This window comes from Xenopus tropicalis, chromosome 1 (assembly GCF_000004195.4).
Source record: "Xenopus tropicalis strain Nigerian chromosome 1, UCB_Xtro_10.0, whole genome shotgun sequence".
Classification (NCBI taxonomy): Eukaryota; Metazoa; Chordata; class Amphibia; order Anura; family Pipidae; genus Xenopus; species Xenopus tropicalis.
In genome coordinates, this window is record NC_030677.2 from 76001902 (window position 1) to 76016638 (window position 14737).

General features: G+C 38.4%; 1 protein-coding gene across 2 annotated transcripts in view; it reads left to right on the plus strand.

Annotated features, from left to right (window-relative positions):
- unc5c (unc-5 netrin receptor C) overlaps positions 1–14737 on the plus strand; it is a 221631-nt gene that overhangs the window by 158406 nt on the left and 48488 nt on the right. For both annotated transcript variants that reach the window (XM_004911103.4, XM_002936737.5), the window contains exons 5-7: positions 11429–11609; positions 12239–12406; positions 13244–13408. In XM_004911103.4, coding sequence (XP_004911160.2) covers positions 11429–11609; positions 12239–12406; positions 13244–13408 — 514 coding nt within the window. The remainder of the gene's footprint in view (positions 1–11428; positions 11610–12238; positions 12407–13243; positions 13409–14737) is intronic.

Below are 14737 nucleotides of genomic sequence, written 5' to 3' on the forward strand. Positions count from 1 at the left end.
TGGTTCAGACCTAATAAATGTTCAGACAAATTGATTTGCTAACCTTGAGCTACAACATATCAAATATTACATATTGGGGTCATTCCAGGTTACAGGAGAGTTCACCTAGGTATTGATTCTGTCTGCTGATGAAAGGCATTTTTTGTTAGTGTGGTGTAAGATTGTGTATTAATCCACAGTGCTTGGTTTTAAGCCATTTTCACTTCAATGCTATAATGTTTCATAACTGATACAGAAATGGCTGTCAAAAGAGATGTCTTACTTTCATTCATCCAAAAGAACCTGTGCTCTTCATTAAATAGGCCAAATTGCTCTTCTAAGAACCTGGATTAAATGAGAATACAAGTGAAACGCTGAACAGCAGCTTAGTGGTATTTTCAGTATGAACATTTGTCTAATATCCTTAATATACTTTATACAGCAAGTCATCTTTACAACAGCTGTAATGTTAATCTCTTCTGTTGCCTGATCTTTTTTGTGGCCTGGTCATATCTGTTTATCAGCAGAGAGGGATGTGTTCTCGTGCCACAGTCAATAAACTATTACTAAGTCATACTTTATTGTGAATTCACAACCCAAAGTGGCATATTTCCTATGGTAGATGCTAACAGCTAGCTTTGACTATCTGACATATCAAATAAATAAAATTCTTAGGGGCACATTTACTAATCCACGAACGCTCTGAAGGTGTCCGAATGCGTTTTTTTTTTAATGATCGGTATTTTGCGATTTTTTCGTAAATTGTCGCATCTTTTTCGTAGCTGTTACAGCTTTTTTGTAAATTGTCGCGACTTTTTCCTAGCCATTACGATTTGCGTGACTTTTTGCGACTTTTTCGTAGCTGTCGCGCCAAGTAGGAAAGTTTCGGATTCATTCAAGCTTCAGTATTGTGACTTTCCTTGGGCCAGGTTGGAGCAGCAGAGTGCCATTGAGTCCTATGGGAGGCTTCCAGAGGCAAAGTCTGAAAAGTTTGCCCGCCGTTTACGAGCGCTTAATACGAAAAAGTTGCGACAATATACGAGCAAATCGTAACGGCTACGAAAAAGTCGCAACAATTCGCGCAAGTCGTAATGGTTACGAAAAAGTCTCGACAATTTACGAAAAAGTCATAACAGCGACGAAAAAAATTGCAAAAATACGAAAAAGTTGCAAAATGTTCGTTTTCCAATCCGAATTTTTCCCATTCGGATTCGTGGATTAGTAAATGTGCCCCTTAGTGTAAAAGGCCTTATTAAAGGTGTGTCCACTAAAAAATTGCTAATTTGCTTAAACAACTTTCCAATATATGTTAATGAAACATTTTCACGTTTTAAGTTTTATGGTTAAACTAAATGTAGTTGCTTTTGACATCAGTATTTGTTAAATCCCATTCTGTTCTCTGGTTCTGACTCTTGAACAATGTCAGTGCTCTGAACTTAATTGTTTTGTGATCTCCAGTGATTTTCAGTTGCTAGCAAGCAGTACATAGTAACTTGGGGGTTTACCAGGCTAAGTACTTCGTTTTCACAGTGTGTTGATGGCATAGTGCACTTTGGAATTTTCACATTCTCTCTGTTAATGATGTCATACTGCACTGGTAATGGTTCTGAAAGATAGATCTGAAAAGCCTAAATAAAGCTAGTCATATGGCAACCAATTCCAGTGAGACCCACTGAAAAGCTGAGTTGCGTGCTCTTAGGTCACACATGAATAGCCACAGTACACAAAACAAAAGCCTTTGGCCTAACCAGAAATTGATTAAGACCAAATGGGTTCCTAGGCTGGGGTGGGATTTGGATTCTCTGGTTGCACTGTTAATGTAGTGTCTCTCTCAGAGGAACATATGCATTTTTGCTATGTTGTTGGACCATCAAAGTATGCATACCACATACTGCTGTGACTATGAGTCCTAGCCCTGCAGTGTTTCTTACTGATTCAATGGGGCCTGAATCTAAGAGCTTTGTTAAAAGAAGCCTCATACAGTATCTCATCATAGTCTAAACGACTAGATTACATGAGAAAATTGAAAATTCATAATCCCTCCGCCTTTTGCTTCCTAATTTAACAGATACTGGTCACTCAGAATGTTCATAAAGGTTACCAACTGAAAGAAAACTGGGCAGCTTGTACTATTTGAGATTAAGTTATCCTGCATGATTCATCTACTCTTTGTTTACTTGGAATCTTTTTTTTTTACAAGCTCATATTAAAATAAACACACCACATCTCTGTATTCCTGAAAAGGTTTGCAGTATGGCACTCTCAATTTTAGTATGCCTAAGCAAGAGCTGAAATTGTGTTTTTAACTTGATGTAATTAGGCAGTCAGCCTGTGATTTGGTGCACTATAGAACAGGTGGCTGTTGAGTGCATCTTAAGGGGGTGTAGGTGTAAAGACATTGTCTAAGGAAGTAATGATTGTTCCTTTTAATTCTTCATAATATGCCTTGTAAAGAAGCAAGGATTTCTGATTGCCAGCTAATTGACTTCAACCTACATTTGTACCAGAGCACAGAACAGCCACCAATTAACATTTGGCAGGCTAAAAAACGCATGCAGATTTGACTTTCAAAAGAGCTATATTCCTTTTTCTTTCTTTCTTTTTTTCCACTTTTGAAGTCAAGCAGAAGATCAAACATCCAGATTCGAGAGAAGCTTAGTGATTCCTCCTTGTAGTCTTTTCAATACTAATAACAGCACAAAGAAGAAGACTAATGAATATGAATACCTTAACCCAATACTATATTAGTGCCATTTGCCAGAGTTAGAAAACTAATTGAAATTAGTAGGAAAATGTAAAAGGTGAAATCTGAATTGGTAGCCCTTAGGAATACAGAAAAAAATCTGGCATTTTTTTTTTGTTTTTGTTGTTTACATATTATTTTTTTTTTGCTATTTACCAAGCATTATATACAGCAGTGACATCCAACTTCAGCCACAATGACTACTGTTAAACTACAGCTGTTCTTAGGACCCTACCAAGAGATGCCATACTGCTTTATCTGATTTCGCTGTACAACATATAAGAGATTGAATCCATCAGCCCATAATGAATTCATGCCCTCTTGTGACCAGTGTGACATTTAATAGATTCACAAGGAAAATTCTTGCAATGTAATTCTAAAAGCAAGTGGAAACAAGTGTCCTGCAAAGTTAAGTTAATTGGTGGTCCCCTGCTAGAGCCAAATAACTAATGTCTAGAGGACCAACTGGTCCAAGTGAATATTTCAACCTCAAATGTAAATGACACTGTAAAAAAGTACTTTAATATTTCTACTGCATCTCTAAATTTGCAAATATGAGCCATAATGTTTCACAGAGCTTAGAGGTAAATTCATTTTCTACCCCACCAGTTTTACATATGACAAGAAACCAGGCCATTAATGTGCCCCTTTCTCAACACTATGGGGCTGATTTACTTACCCACGAACGGGTCGAATGGAGTCCGATTGCGTTTTTTTCGTAATGATCGGTACTTTGCGATTTTTTCGTATGTTTTGCGATTTTTTCGGATTCTTTACGAATTTTTCGGATCCAATACGATTTTTGCGTAAAAACGCGAGTTTTCCTATCCATTACGAAAGTTGCGTAAAAAGTTGCGCATTTTGCGTAGCGTTAAAACTTACGCGAAAAGTTGCGCATTTTTCGTAGCGTTAAGTTTTAACGCTACGAAAAATGCGCAACTTTTCGCGTAAGTTTTAACGCTACGAAAAATGCGCAACTTTTTACGCAACTTTCGTAATGGATACGAAAAACTCGCGTTTTTACGCAAAAATCGTATTGGTAACGAAAAATTCGTACAGAATCCGAAAAAATCGCAAAACATACGAAAAAGTCGCAAAATGTTCGTTTTCAAGTCGGAACTTTTCCAATTCGGGTCGGATTCGTGGGTTAGTAAATCAGCCCCTATACGTATTTTTGTTGGAACAGCTGATTCAACTATTCAAGTGTCCTGCTTAGTAGCTTTGTATTAAGTATTTATGCTGTCCTAGTTAAATCACTTGTATGGCATTGACTCAAACATGCAGCAACTTTGCCCTCTTGAAATATGAGGACTCCTTCCAACATTTTTCACTGCTATTGGATTTAAAATAAGCATCGTATGTAATCAAAAGCATTGAAAACCCATATGACATGCAAGAAAATTCTGTCTGCCTCCCAGTGCTTGAGGGAAGAAGTTGGACAGCAAGAATATACTTTGTTTGTAGTAGGAAGTGTTAGCAATGTAAAAATGCCACAGGCAGATGGCAGCTCCTCCAAAGTAGCAGCATCAGGTGGCTTTTCAAACTAATTGACTATTAATATGACTGCTGTTAGTCTTATTTAATGAGAACAGCGTATGCTTTTGTTTAGTTTATTAGCTTTTTAATTGAAACTTATGATTTAGATCTTCTAATATTTGTAACAATGGAGGGTGGTATAATATGGGATGGGATATCTGAAGATAAGATTTAAAGTGTTTATTAGTAGTTATGGTATGGTTTTATATAGTAGAATAAAACATGGATGTCTCATCAGTCTACAAAAAGAATATAAAAGTTGAGGTCCTGTATGATAAATTAGCCCCCAGTGTTTGGTCTGTAAACACTGTACTTAGTATAACATAAATGGAGTCACAGCTCTGTCATGTGCTCTTATGACATATAGCTTATATACTGCATGCAGATGGTCCCATTTAAGGAGGGATAGGCACAAGAGAAAAACTGCTTAGAAACCTTAGAACACCATCCAGTAAGCCCATGCACCTAGTCCTCCTGGCACTGGTTCTGCAGTCTCATCTAGCACAGGGTGCTGAGCCCTGAGTTGGTAAGTATTGTACACCCTAGCACCCAAGCCTGTGTGTCACCCGCATCCAGGTGAATAAAGGCAGTGCTCTGTGCAGAGGGAGGAGCAGATCTTTGCACTCTATCCTTGCCTGGTTTTTTTCACCTACCATATTTCTCAAAACTGAATCCAATAGGTTTAGATAACTTGTCTTCCCATATAGTACAGAAGTAGATTATCAAATGCTTTAGCTTGCTCGTATACAGCGACAGCTTGGCAGAGTTACCATGGAGACATAATGTGAGCCCCTTTAAATAATTTACACAGATAGATTCTGGAAATATAAAGAAAACACAGTGCCCAGGCTTGAAAGTATAATAGTAGATTTTGGGACCCAGACTTTTTTTTTACTAATCACATTCCACATCGGGAACAACCATTACCTTTGATCGATTGGTTTATAAATAAAAAAGAAGCTGAAGGATCAGTAGCGTTATACCATTAAAACCTGCATTTTATCTTTTAACCTTACATTTAAAAGGCATGTAAACTTAAACATAACATTTTGTTTGAGGAAAGCATGTTTAATTCAAAGCAGCATTCCAATATACATTAATTCATTCATTAGAACTTCAACAGTTATTTAGGATTCTCCATATTGGTTACGGGAGTCTTAGCCGGAGGGGAGTTTAGTACCTCCATATAGTTACAATGAAAATGTTTACACTCAGGGCCAGGAGTAGAAATAATAGCATTGAAAAGACAGACATCACTTTCAATAGCAATTACATTTACAAACAAGCTTAAAATCAATGAACAATCTTAATTAATGTACATTGACAAGAATTAGAATGAATTTGCTTTCATTGCCACAATTGCTCCCAATGGAATATTTGCTGTTGTCCATATCTTTATGCTCAGACTGAACTACTGATTGAAAAGTTTAGCCACTACCAAAATGCTCATTCAGCCTTTGCTTTGAGAATAGTAGGAACTAAAGTGCAATACCTTTAAGGGGGCCACAAGACGAGGGAGTATTGTTGGAGTACTGTGTTATTGGTTACCTGAAGTATGATGGAACTATTTCTCTGTGGCACTTTGAAGGTCCATCCAGTGCTATTTTGCCATCCTTGTAGTGACAACAATGTTATCTATTCCCAAGATTTCCTACTATTAAGGTGGGCTGCTTAGCAATAGTAAAAACCATTCTCATTAACTGCATCTGAACCAAGCAGACTGGATTGTTAGCGGAGCACAGATAACATTATACATTCATAGGAAACCGTGCGTAACGACATTAAAAAAATCTGGTTCATTTTTCTTTGGCTAGGGTGAACTTCTAAAACCTCTTTATAGCATTATACCAATAAACTGCTAAATTGTTGTCAGCATGCAGCTTGGGTACTGAGCACAGGATACGAACTAATTCAATTTACTCTTTGATTTTGTTTATAGTCTCAGATTCTGGCCACAGTTCAATAACTTCACTGGGCAGAATTACAAACATAAAAACAACAGGCAGGTTTAACTTGTGCCATCACGCATTTGTATGCAGTACCGCATCTATTAGCATTAATATAGCAGGGGAAAGGGACACGCCATTACTCATAAAAGGTCTCCTGCTCTTTGGCTCTACATTTGGGGTGCCTGCCAAAAATCCTCAACTTCTAGATGACATTAGCTTGGCGTGGCTGAGTTTATATCTGATAATTGCTCGCCAATAGCTTTTCTCGTTCATATAATCACTGGTTTGATTAATGTACTCTGTACTCATTTATTTATGTAATGAAATTCTGTACTGCTTCACATTTTTTATGTTTTTTGTTACATCACAGTAATTGCTTCACATGTCCTAGGGCAATGTAGGCCTGGTATCACAGTTCTCTTGGTTGCTGTCTATTTTTTCATCGCCTCTTAGATGCTGATGGTTACTTATGCTAACATAACACTTCATTTTGGTGGCATGTGGCAGTTTTCCTTTGTTAATTGGAACAAATGTGCCAATTATGTAGATTCATCTCTTGATACCAATCAATGAATAATTAGACATAACACATCTGTCTCTCAATGGAGGAAGGAGGTGAACAAAGACAAATATACACGAAGAAGCTGTGGGAAAAGTGGATCTCTTTAGTTTGGTGAATAAATAGGCATTGTATTGTTTTTCAGTTCCAATGTTAGCCATTTAGGCCTGGTTTTCCCAAGTCATTAAAAATGTATAGCTTGCAAAAAATAATACATCATTCTTCTTTGAAAATATATTTATTAAGAATAGAACATTGTATTTATTAAGAATAGAACATGTTTTTTTCTATCTAGCCTTAGGCTTAATAGTGTTCTATGTTATAAAGACCTGCTTTTTCATTAGATGTTTAAACAGATTTCTCTGTCTTTATTATGAAAAGGTAAGGGGGGGTGGCTCAGTGGTTAAGTCAGTAGACTGACACAGAGAAGCGCATGGGTTCAATTATTCTATCCTAAGGCCCTGTATACTATTTGTATTGCTGTATAAAATTACTTGCACTAACAGTTGCTCACAGTTAAAGAAACTATATAAAGAAAAAGGCACAGCACTAAGTGGGTCTCTAAAAATGTGTGTCCAGATGTATTGATCGTGTTGGTTCATACATCTGGTTACATATCCAGCATATTAGCCAGCACCATGTTATCTTTAGCAGGGACTTCAGCTTGTACAATTGACTCTGATGAAGGTCACATGGAATAATGGACTAGCACTATCAATAAACCTGAATACACTTTTTAAAGACCCATTGGGCTTAGTATCTTGGTTTTTTAAAGAGGTAGTTCATTAGTAACAATGACTAATATGTTTTTGCTGAGAATTATTCCTTATCTGTTTGTGTCTGTATATACAGTATCTAGTAGAATTAAGTCTAAAACAACTGGACTTTTTCTGAGTTTTTCTTGAAAACGTTTCACCACTCATCCGAGTGGCTTCTTCAGTTCAAATGACTGGTAGGGAATTCCCCGGTATTTAAACTCTTGATGGTAGTAGAGTCACAGACATCCAATCACAATGGTTCCATTGAACTTGTTCAGTTAGGTGTTAGCTGAAACTGACAGGTGTAAGAAGGTATGATCCAATCACAATGGTACCAAGATTCTCATTGATGAAGGTGTTAATCCTTCAAAGTACATGACTGGAAGTGTGAACTGTTGTGAAACTGCCGGGGTAAGGATGTCAACGCGCCATTGTATGTTGGTGACAAGCGGTGTCTCAGGCCCCCTCCTCTGTTCAGGGATGGTTTTTCCAGGTTGGCATAAATGGCCTCTTTCACACCTCTTTCAAACCATCTGTCCTCTCGGTCCAAAATATGCACGTTACTGTCCTCAAAAGAGTGACCTTTTTCTTTGAGGTGTAGATAGACCGCTGAGTCTTGTCCTGAGGAGTTTGCCCACCTATGTTGGGCCATTCTCTTACAGAGAGGTTGTTTTGTCTCCCCAATGTATAAGTCTGAGCACTCTTCACTACACTGGACAGCATAGACCACATTACTTTTCATGTGCTTGGGTGTTGGGTCTTTCGGGTGCACCAGCTTCTGTCTCAGGGTGTTGCTGGGTTTGAAAAACACAGGAATGCGATGTTTGTTGAAAATTCTCCTAAGTTTTTCTGATGTTCCAGCAACATATGGAATGACTATGTTGTTTCGCCTGCTGTGTTCCTCCCTTCTGTTTGTAGGTCTGGTCTTTCTGTTGGTCTTTGATTTGGTTTTGATGAAGGCCCAGTCTGGGTACCCACAAGTTTTCAGAGCTCCTTTTAGATGTTTATATTCTTTCTCCTTGGCCTCTGCATTGGATGCCACAGTTTCAGCCCGATGATGTAGAGTCCTAATTACACCCAGTTTATGTTCCAAAGGGTGGTGGGAATCAAACAGCAAGTACTGGTCTGTGTGGGTGGGTTTCCTGTATACTTCAATATCCAGGTCCCTCCCCTCTTTGATAACTATAGCACAGTCCAAAAAAGCCAGTTTGCTGTCTTTCACATCTTCCCTTGTGAACGTGATGTTTTTGTCCACCGAGTTTATGTGTTTGGTGAAGGCTGGAACCTCGCGTTCTTTAATTTTGACCCAGGTGTCATCCACATATCTGAACCAATGACTTGGTGTTGTTCCCTTGAAGGTGTCCAGGGCTTTCTTTTCCACTTCTTCCATGTAAAGGTTCGCTACAATTGGAGACACAGGCGAACCCATGGCACAGCCATGTTTTTGTCTATAGAAAACGTCCTTGTGCTTGAAGTAAGTGGTATTGAGACATAGGTCCAGTAAGGAACAAACTTGTTCTGGGGTCAGCTTTGTTCTGCTGCTGAGGGTGGTGTCTTGTTTCAGCCGTTTCCTCACTGTATCAATTGCCTCGGCAGTGGGTATGCATGTGAACAGAGATGTTACGTCATAGGACACCATCGTATCATCAATCTCCAGCTTTAACTCCTTCACTTTTTTGACAAAGTCCATGGAGTTCTGAATGTGGTGTACTGTGTTTCCAACTAAGGGGGCTAAGATGTTGGCCACGTATTTAGCAATGTTATAAGTCACACAGTTAATGCTGCTGACAATTGGCCTCAAAGGGGCTCCTTCTTTGTGTATTTTTGGGAGTCCATATAGGCATGGAGTGGCTTCGCCTGGATAAAGGCGACGGTACAAAGCTGGACTGATGACCTTTTCCTTCTCAAGGTGCTGCAAGCAGTCTATAACCTTCTTCTTGTAGTTGCTTGTTGGATCTCTCTTGAGTTGCTCATATGTGTCTGAATCGTTGAGCAGTGTGGACACTTTGGCATGGTAGTCTGATGTATTCAGTACCACTGTACACCTTCCTTTATCTGCTGGCAGGATGGTGACACTTGAGTCCTTGGCAAGTGATGTCAGAGCCCTCCTCTCTTGCAGACTTAGATTGGAAGGGGGAGCTTTAGCATTAGCTAGGGCTGCTGATACTTTTAACCGGATGTTTTCAGCCTCATCCACTGGTATCTTATTGTTGTGGATGGATGATTCTGTGGCTGTGATGAAGTCTACCACTGGTACATACCGTGGGGCCACTGCAAAGTTCAGTCCCTTGGCTAAGACATCCTTCTCTGGTTCTGTGAGTTCCCTGTCTGATAAATTCTTTACCCACAGATCCTTGATGTTCTGGCATGTCTTGTTTTCATCTTCCTTCCTCCCTGTTGATTTGTCTGTTCGCTGGGTGTTGTTGGTACGTGATAATAAACTGGTGAATTTGTTTATTTGCCTCTCCTTGCCCTTGGCATGTTGTGCAAGTTGCGCCCGCTCTGTGAATTCAACCACTCTTTGCAACGTCAGCACCGGTAGTTTTGCTGTCAGTCTCTGTTTTGCATTATCAAATTTATGAACCAGGACCTCAATTGAGAAGTTAGTCTGCCTCACCCGTTCATTTAACAGTTGTTTCTGTCTGTATATGTGTATTTAAACAATCCAGTGAAAAAAGGCACCACAAATAACAAGCAAATTGTTTGGCCAAATTTGACCCTCTCTCATTCTTCTGTTCATTACAGATTATATAGAATTTGCTTTATACGGATTGAGCAATTTCAGGCAGTGTGTTATCTGCCATGATTTATCAGATGATATATAAAATTGGTCAGGTTTTGTTGAAAGTTGATATTTTGACATGAGAGCACCATCTGTTTTTGTTCTGCGTTCATTTGAACTGCTCCCCTCAATTTACTTAAGGACATTGGACTATTATTAATGACCATTGCTGATAGTGAAGAGACCATTTATGGATTTCTGCACATTACTGCTGTGCCTGACACTTTCTGAGACAAGAGCTCTTTAGCACAACAGTTACTGGCAAATATGTTGTTTACAAAATATAATGTTCTACTGCTATTCCATTTTGTGCAGGCACCAGGGCTGAGTCACATGCTACCAGCTACACAAGGGGAAAAACACAGGGACTATATGTTTGTATATTTCATAGCACCTATTAAAGAAACACATACTAGAGGAATATTATGAATAGTATATGGTACTTAATCTCTGCATCTAATTTATTTAATATTAAGCTTGCTTTCCCTGTATGTACTTTTTTTAAATTTTCTATATTGTAAAATATTACAGCACTGCATATCCAATTATAAAGTTATACATACAGTTACACAGGGGAGAAGCTGAAGGAATTTCAGGGGCTGCAACTACACCCAGGCCCTAGCACATATACAGGGGTGCAAAAGGAGGAATACAAATAAATTGTACCAATTCATAACAGCATGGGTAAGGAAACTTGTTCCTAAGATATAATTAATCCTTACTGGAGACAAAACAATCCTATTGGGTTTAAAAATGCTTAGCAACCAATCAGCAGGTAGTGTTTGCTTTATTTTTCAAAGCAAGCATATCATTGAAGGCTGTGGGTTACTAGACCTAGATGTATTCCCTCCTACATTCAGAAATTATTCCATTTGATATATTGTTATTGCTACACTTTAGGTGTTGCCAAAATAGTTGTAAGAGATGCTCCAAGGAGGTGCAGACAAGCATACAAGTGCAGACAAGCAACTTTCAATTACATGCACCACCAGTGCTCATACCATCTATCAGTTGAGCAATCAGGTGAAAATAATGTCAGATCAGCTGGAGGTTTAGGGCAGGGCAAGTTCACTTCAAATATGCAGAAATATAATTCAGCTATATGTCCTTTCTCTCATGCAGGTGGAATGGCTGAAAAATGAGGATGTGATTGATCCCGTGGAAGATCGGAATTTTTATATCACCATTGATCATAATCTCATTATTAAACAAGCAAGACTTTCAGACACAGCCAATTATACATGTGTGGCCAAAAACATTGTAGGCAAAAGAAGAAGCACCACGGCAACAGTTATTGTGTATGGTAAGGATCATGGAATGTGCTGGGTACACACTAGAGTCATTTTTAAAATAAGGTCATTTTTTGAAACCATAGGAAAATATGTAAGATTCTTCATGTATGCATTAATCAGTAAACTAATTTGCCTGCAATTCAAGAAACACAATTGTATCAGTGTTAAATGAGAGGTTGGTTTCATTGTAGAATATGCTGTTGAAAATATATGCCCTAATTGTAAACAGGGTATAACCTTATCTGTTGTTTTCAATTCATAATACTCTTCTGCATATTTACATATTTTTACATACATTTTGTCACTGTGAAATATTGTACTTTGACATTGATAGAGCCAGCCATCCTTTTATGTTTAGTTATGGGGAGAAAATAGTTTATATGTGTACAAACAAGCCATGCAATTATACTTAATCTAGAAACTACACAGTGTTGTAAGAAAAACCCATCTTATACATAGAAGTTCTTTTCTGATTCTAAAATGGGTTACATTATTTTAAGCTACCACTAACCAGAGGTGAACTCCTGTTTCATAAATGTATATAAATGATCAACTTGTCAACCACCACTATAGGATTTCACAGTTTCATTTTTGCATCTGGTTTCCATTTTAATAACTTGCATTTCTTGATTTTCTTTAGTAAATGGTGGTTGGTCTACTTGGACAGAATGGTCTGCATGCTCTAATCGTTGTGGAAAAGGATACCAGAAGCGTACCAGAACCTGCACCAATCCTGCACCTCTTAATGGTGGATACATCTGTGAAGGCCAAGGCGTCCAGAAAATGGCTTGCACATCATTGTGTCCAGGTAACAAATTGCATTTTGGTTGAGAATAGACTTTTCCTTACTGGCATGTAAAGCAGAAGGAACTCTGGGTAGCAATCCCAGAATCTCTCTAAAATGTCCATTTCCATGGAGCACCCTAGAGTCTGAGCCTTACCCACTGGGTTTTAAAGAACAGCCAGGTCAGTATGCTAAACAGATTCCCAAATGCAGACCAGTTTTGCCCTTATTGGGGCTCATTATTACCATGCAGGGTTTTTTTTGTTTTTTTTTAAATCAGCATATGCAGAACTAGGGAAGTGGATCCACTCGAAAAGCATTCTGGGAAGAAATTCTTGTTTAGAGACATGGCTTAAAGCATTAACCCATCCCTCCCCCAGCATCACCTGTCTGTCTCCTTTCCTTTAATTGCCATTATAAAGACTACCTTACCTAATTACTTTAAGTGTTGGACTGAGATGGCAGGGGCCCACCAGAAAACCCTGGACAATGGGCCCAGTCTCAAAACTTTAATTCTTCCTCTCCTCCCTCAAACTCTTCATTATCCTAGTCTCTTTTCTCTACATACTATATTCTATTTTCCATCTATCAATCTTCTTTGTTTCCATACAGAAATAGGGAATGACCATGAAATAGGCTAAAAAAATTTGAAGCAAGAGGGCCCACTGACACCTGGGCCCACCAGTTCTCCTGGTATCCTGGTGGGCCAGTCCGACACTGACACTTTATGATTTAGGTTATTTTGTTAGCAAAACAGCAGACATATCTGATTCTATAGATCTAACCTAAGATTTTTGTATATTCTGTCGCTAAAAGGCAATTTGTCACCCAATCTGATATATGTGTTTTACGTCTGAACAGAGGATGGTGAATGGACAGCATGGAGTAAGTGGTCTACGTGTGGGACAGAGTGCACGCATTGGCGACGCAGAGACTGTGCAAATCCTCCACCCAGAAATGGAGGGAAAGACTGTGATGGCCCAGTCCTGCAGTCCAAGAACTGCACAGATGGATTATGCATGCAAGGTAAAGAGACACATTTTTATTATTTCATGTCCAGTCTCTTAAATTGCATTACGTTTTTACGAATAACAAATCTGTTCTTTTCACATGTAGCATTTGCTACAGCTTATGTTCTTAAGCCAAAGTTCATTTGGAAGTAAATAAAACACATACAGCAGGGTCTTGCAGTATTTTTAATTGCCAGGATACCTTTCTAGATATAAAATGGGTTTTGGAAATAGACTGTCCTGCATGTACAGTATATATAAAGGCCTTGGCAATAATAGAGCATTTATCAATGGGTGAAAGTTCAAATGAAGTGTGACTTCAGCATTTGATAAATATGCCTCCAAAAATTCCACAGAAAAATATAGAGAACAGTGGACTTTTACTGTGGTATGCTCTAAATTCACACTTTGATAAATCTGCCCCTAATTGTCAAGCAAGTTACTAAATCTTGCCTGTTGCAAAATAATGGGCAGTCCTGATTTTCAGCTTGCTTTAATGCCAAAGAGACTTCCGGTCCCTGTATTAAGGCATGGGGTGGGAGGGTTAATTTTTTATTTTTTTTAAGAAAAATTGCAGGATTTTTTTTAAACTTGATTTCGCATAAAGTGATATGTTTTTATAAAAAAAAAGCCTTGTCTGTGTTCTCTTTGGGGGAATGCCTAGAAGTCTAGAAGTTTAGTGCCTATTGCCCTTAACTGCTGTTAGTATCTGCAGAGGCTGAAGGCAGGCTACGGATACCTTATTTAGGCAACTGCTTGGAGATATATTTGCTCATAACCAGCCAGAAGCCATGTCTGTCAGACTGAGATTTTGCATGTCCAGGCTACAAGGAAGTGTTGTTGGGATGCTGCTACCTACTAGATTCACAAATTATTTGTGCATCCAAAACTTCTTCATGTGCATGACACTGTATGGTCATATTGATATCACATGTTAAATTAGTTAACAGTTACATTTAAGTTGCTAAGTTGCTTAGAATTACATTTTCTTTGTTTTTTTGTTTTGTTTTTTTCATTTATTTTTGGGTTGGCATCCCCTTTAAGATTAGTGGCATCCAGGCATTTTGATCACAATTAAAACACATGCTGAAGCTGATCACAATGGTTTAAATATGGCCATTTAAAAGTAAGCCATTGGCTTTGCCTTTAATTCCAGCAAGATTGAAGTTCCCAGTATGCCATGGCTCTTAATATAACTGGACAGATGTTGGTTTAATATCATTGGTTAATTTTTTTCCAAGACTCTTTCTAAAGGTTTGGATAATGGAGTCAATTTGGTTTCCTGGGAAAATGCATTATATGTGCTTCAATTCAGCAATGTGCTATGCTATAAATTAAGATGACT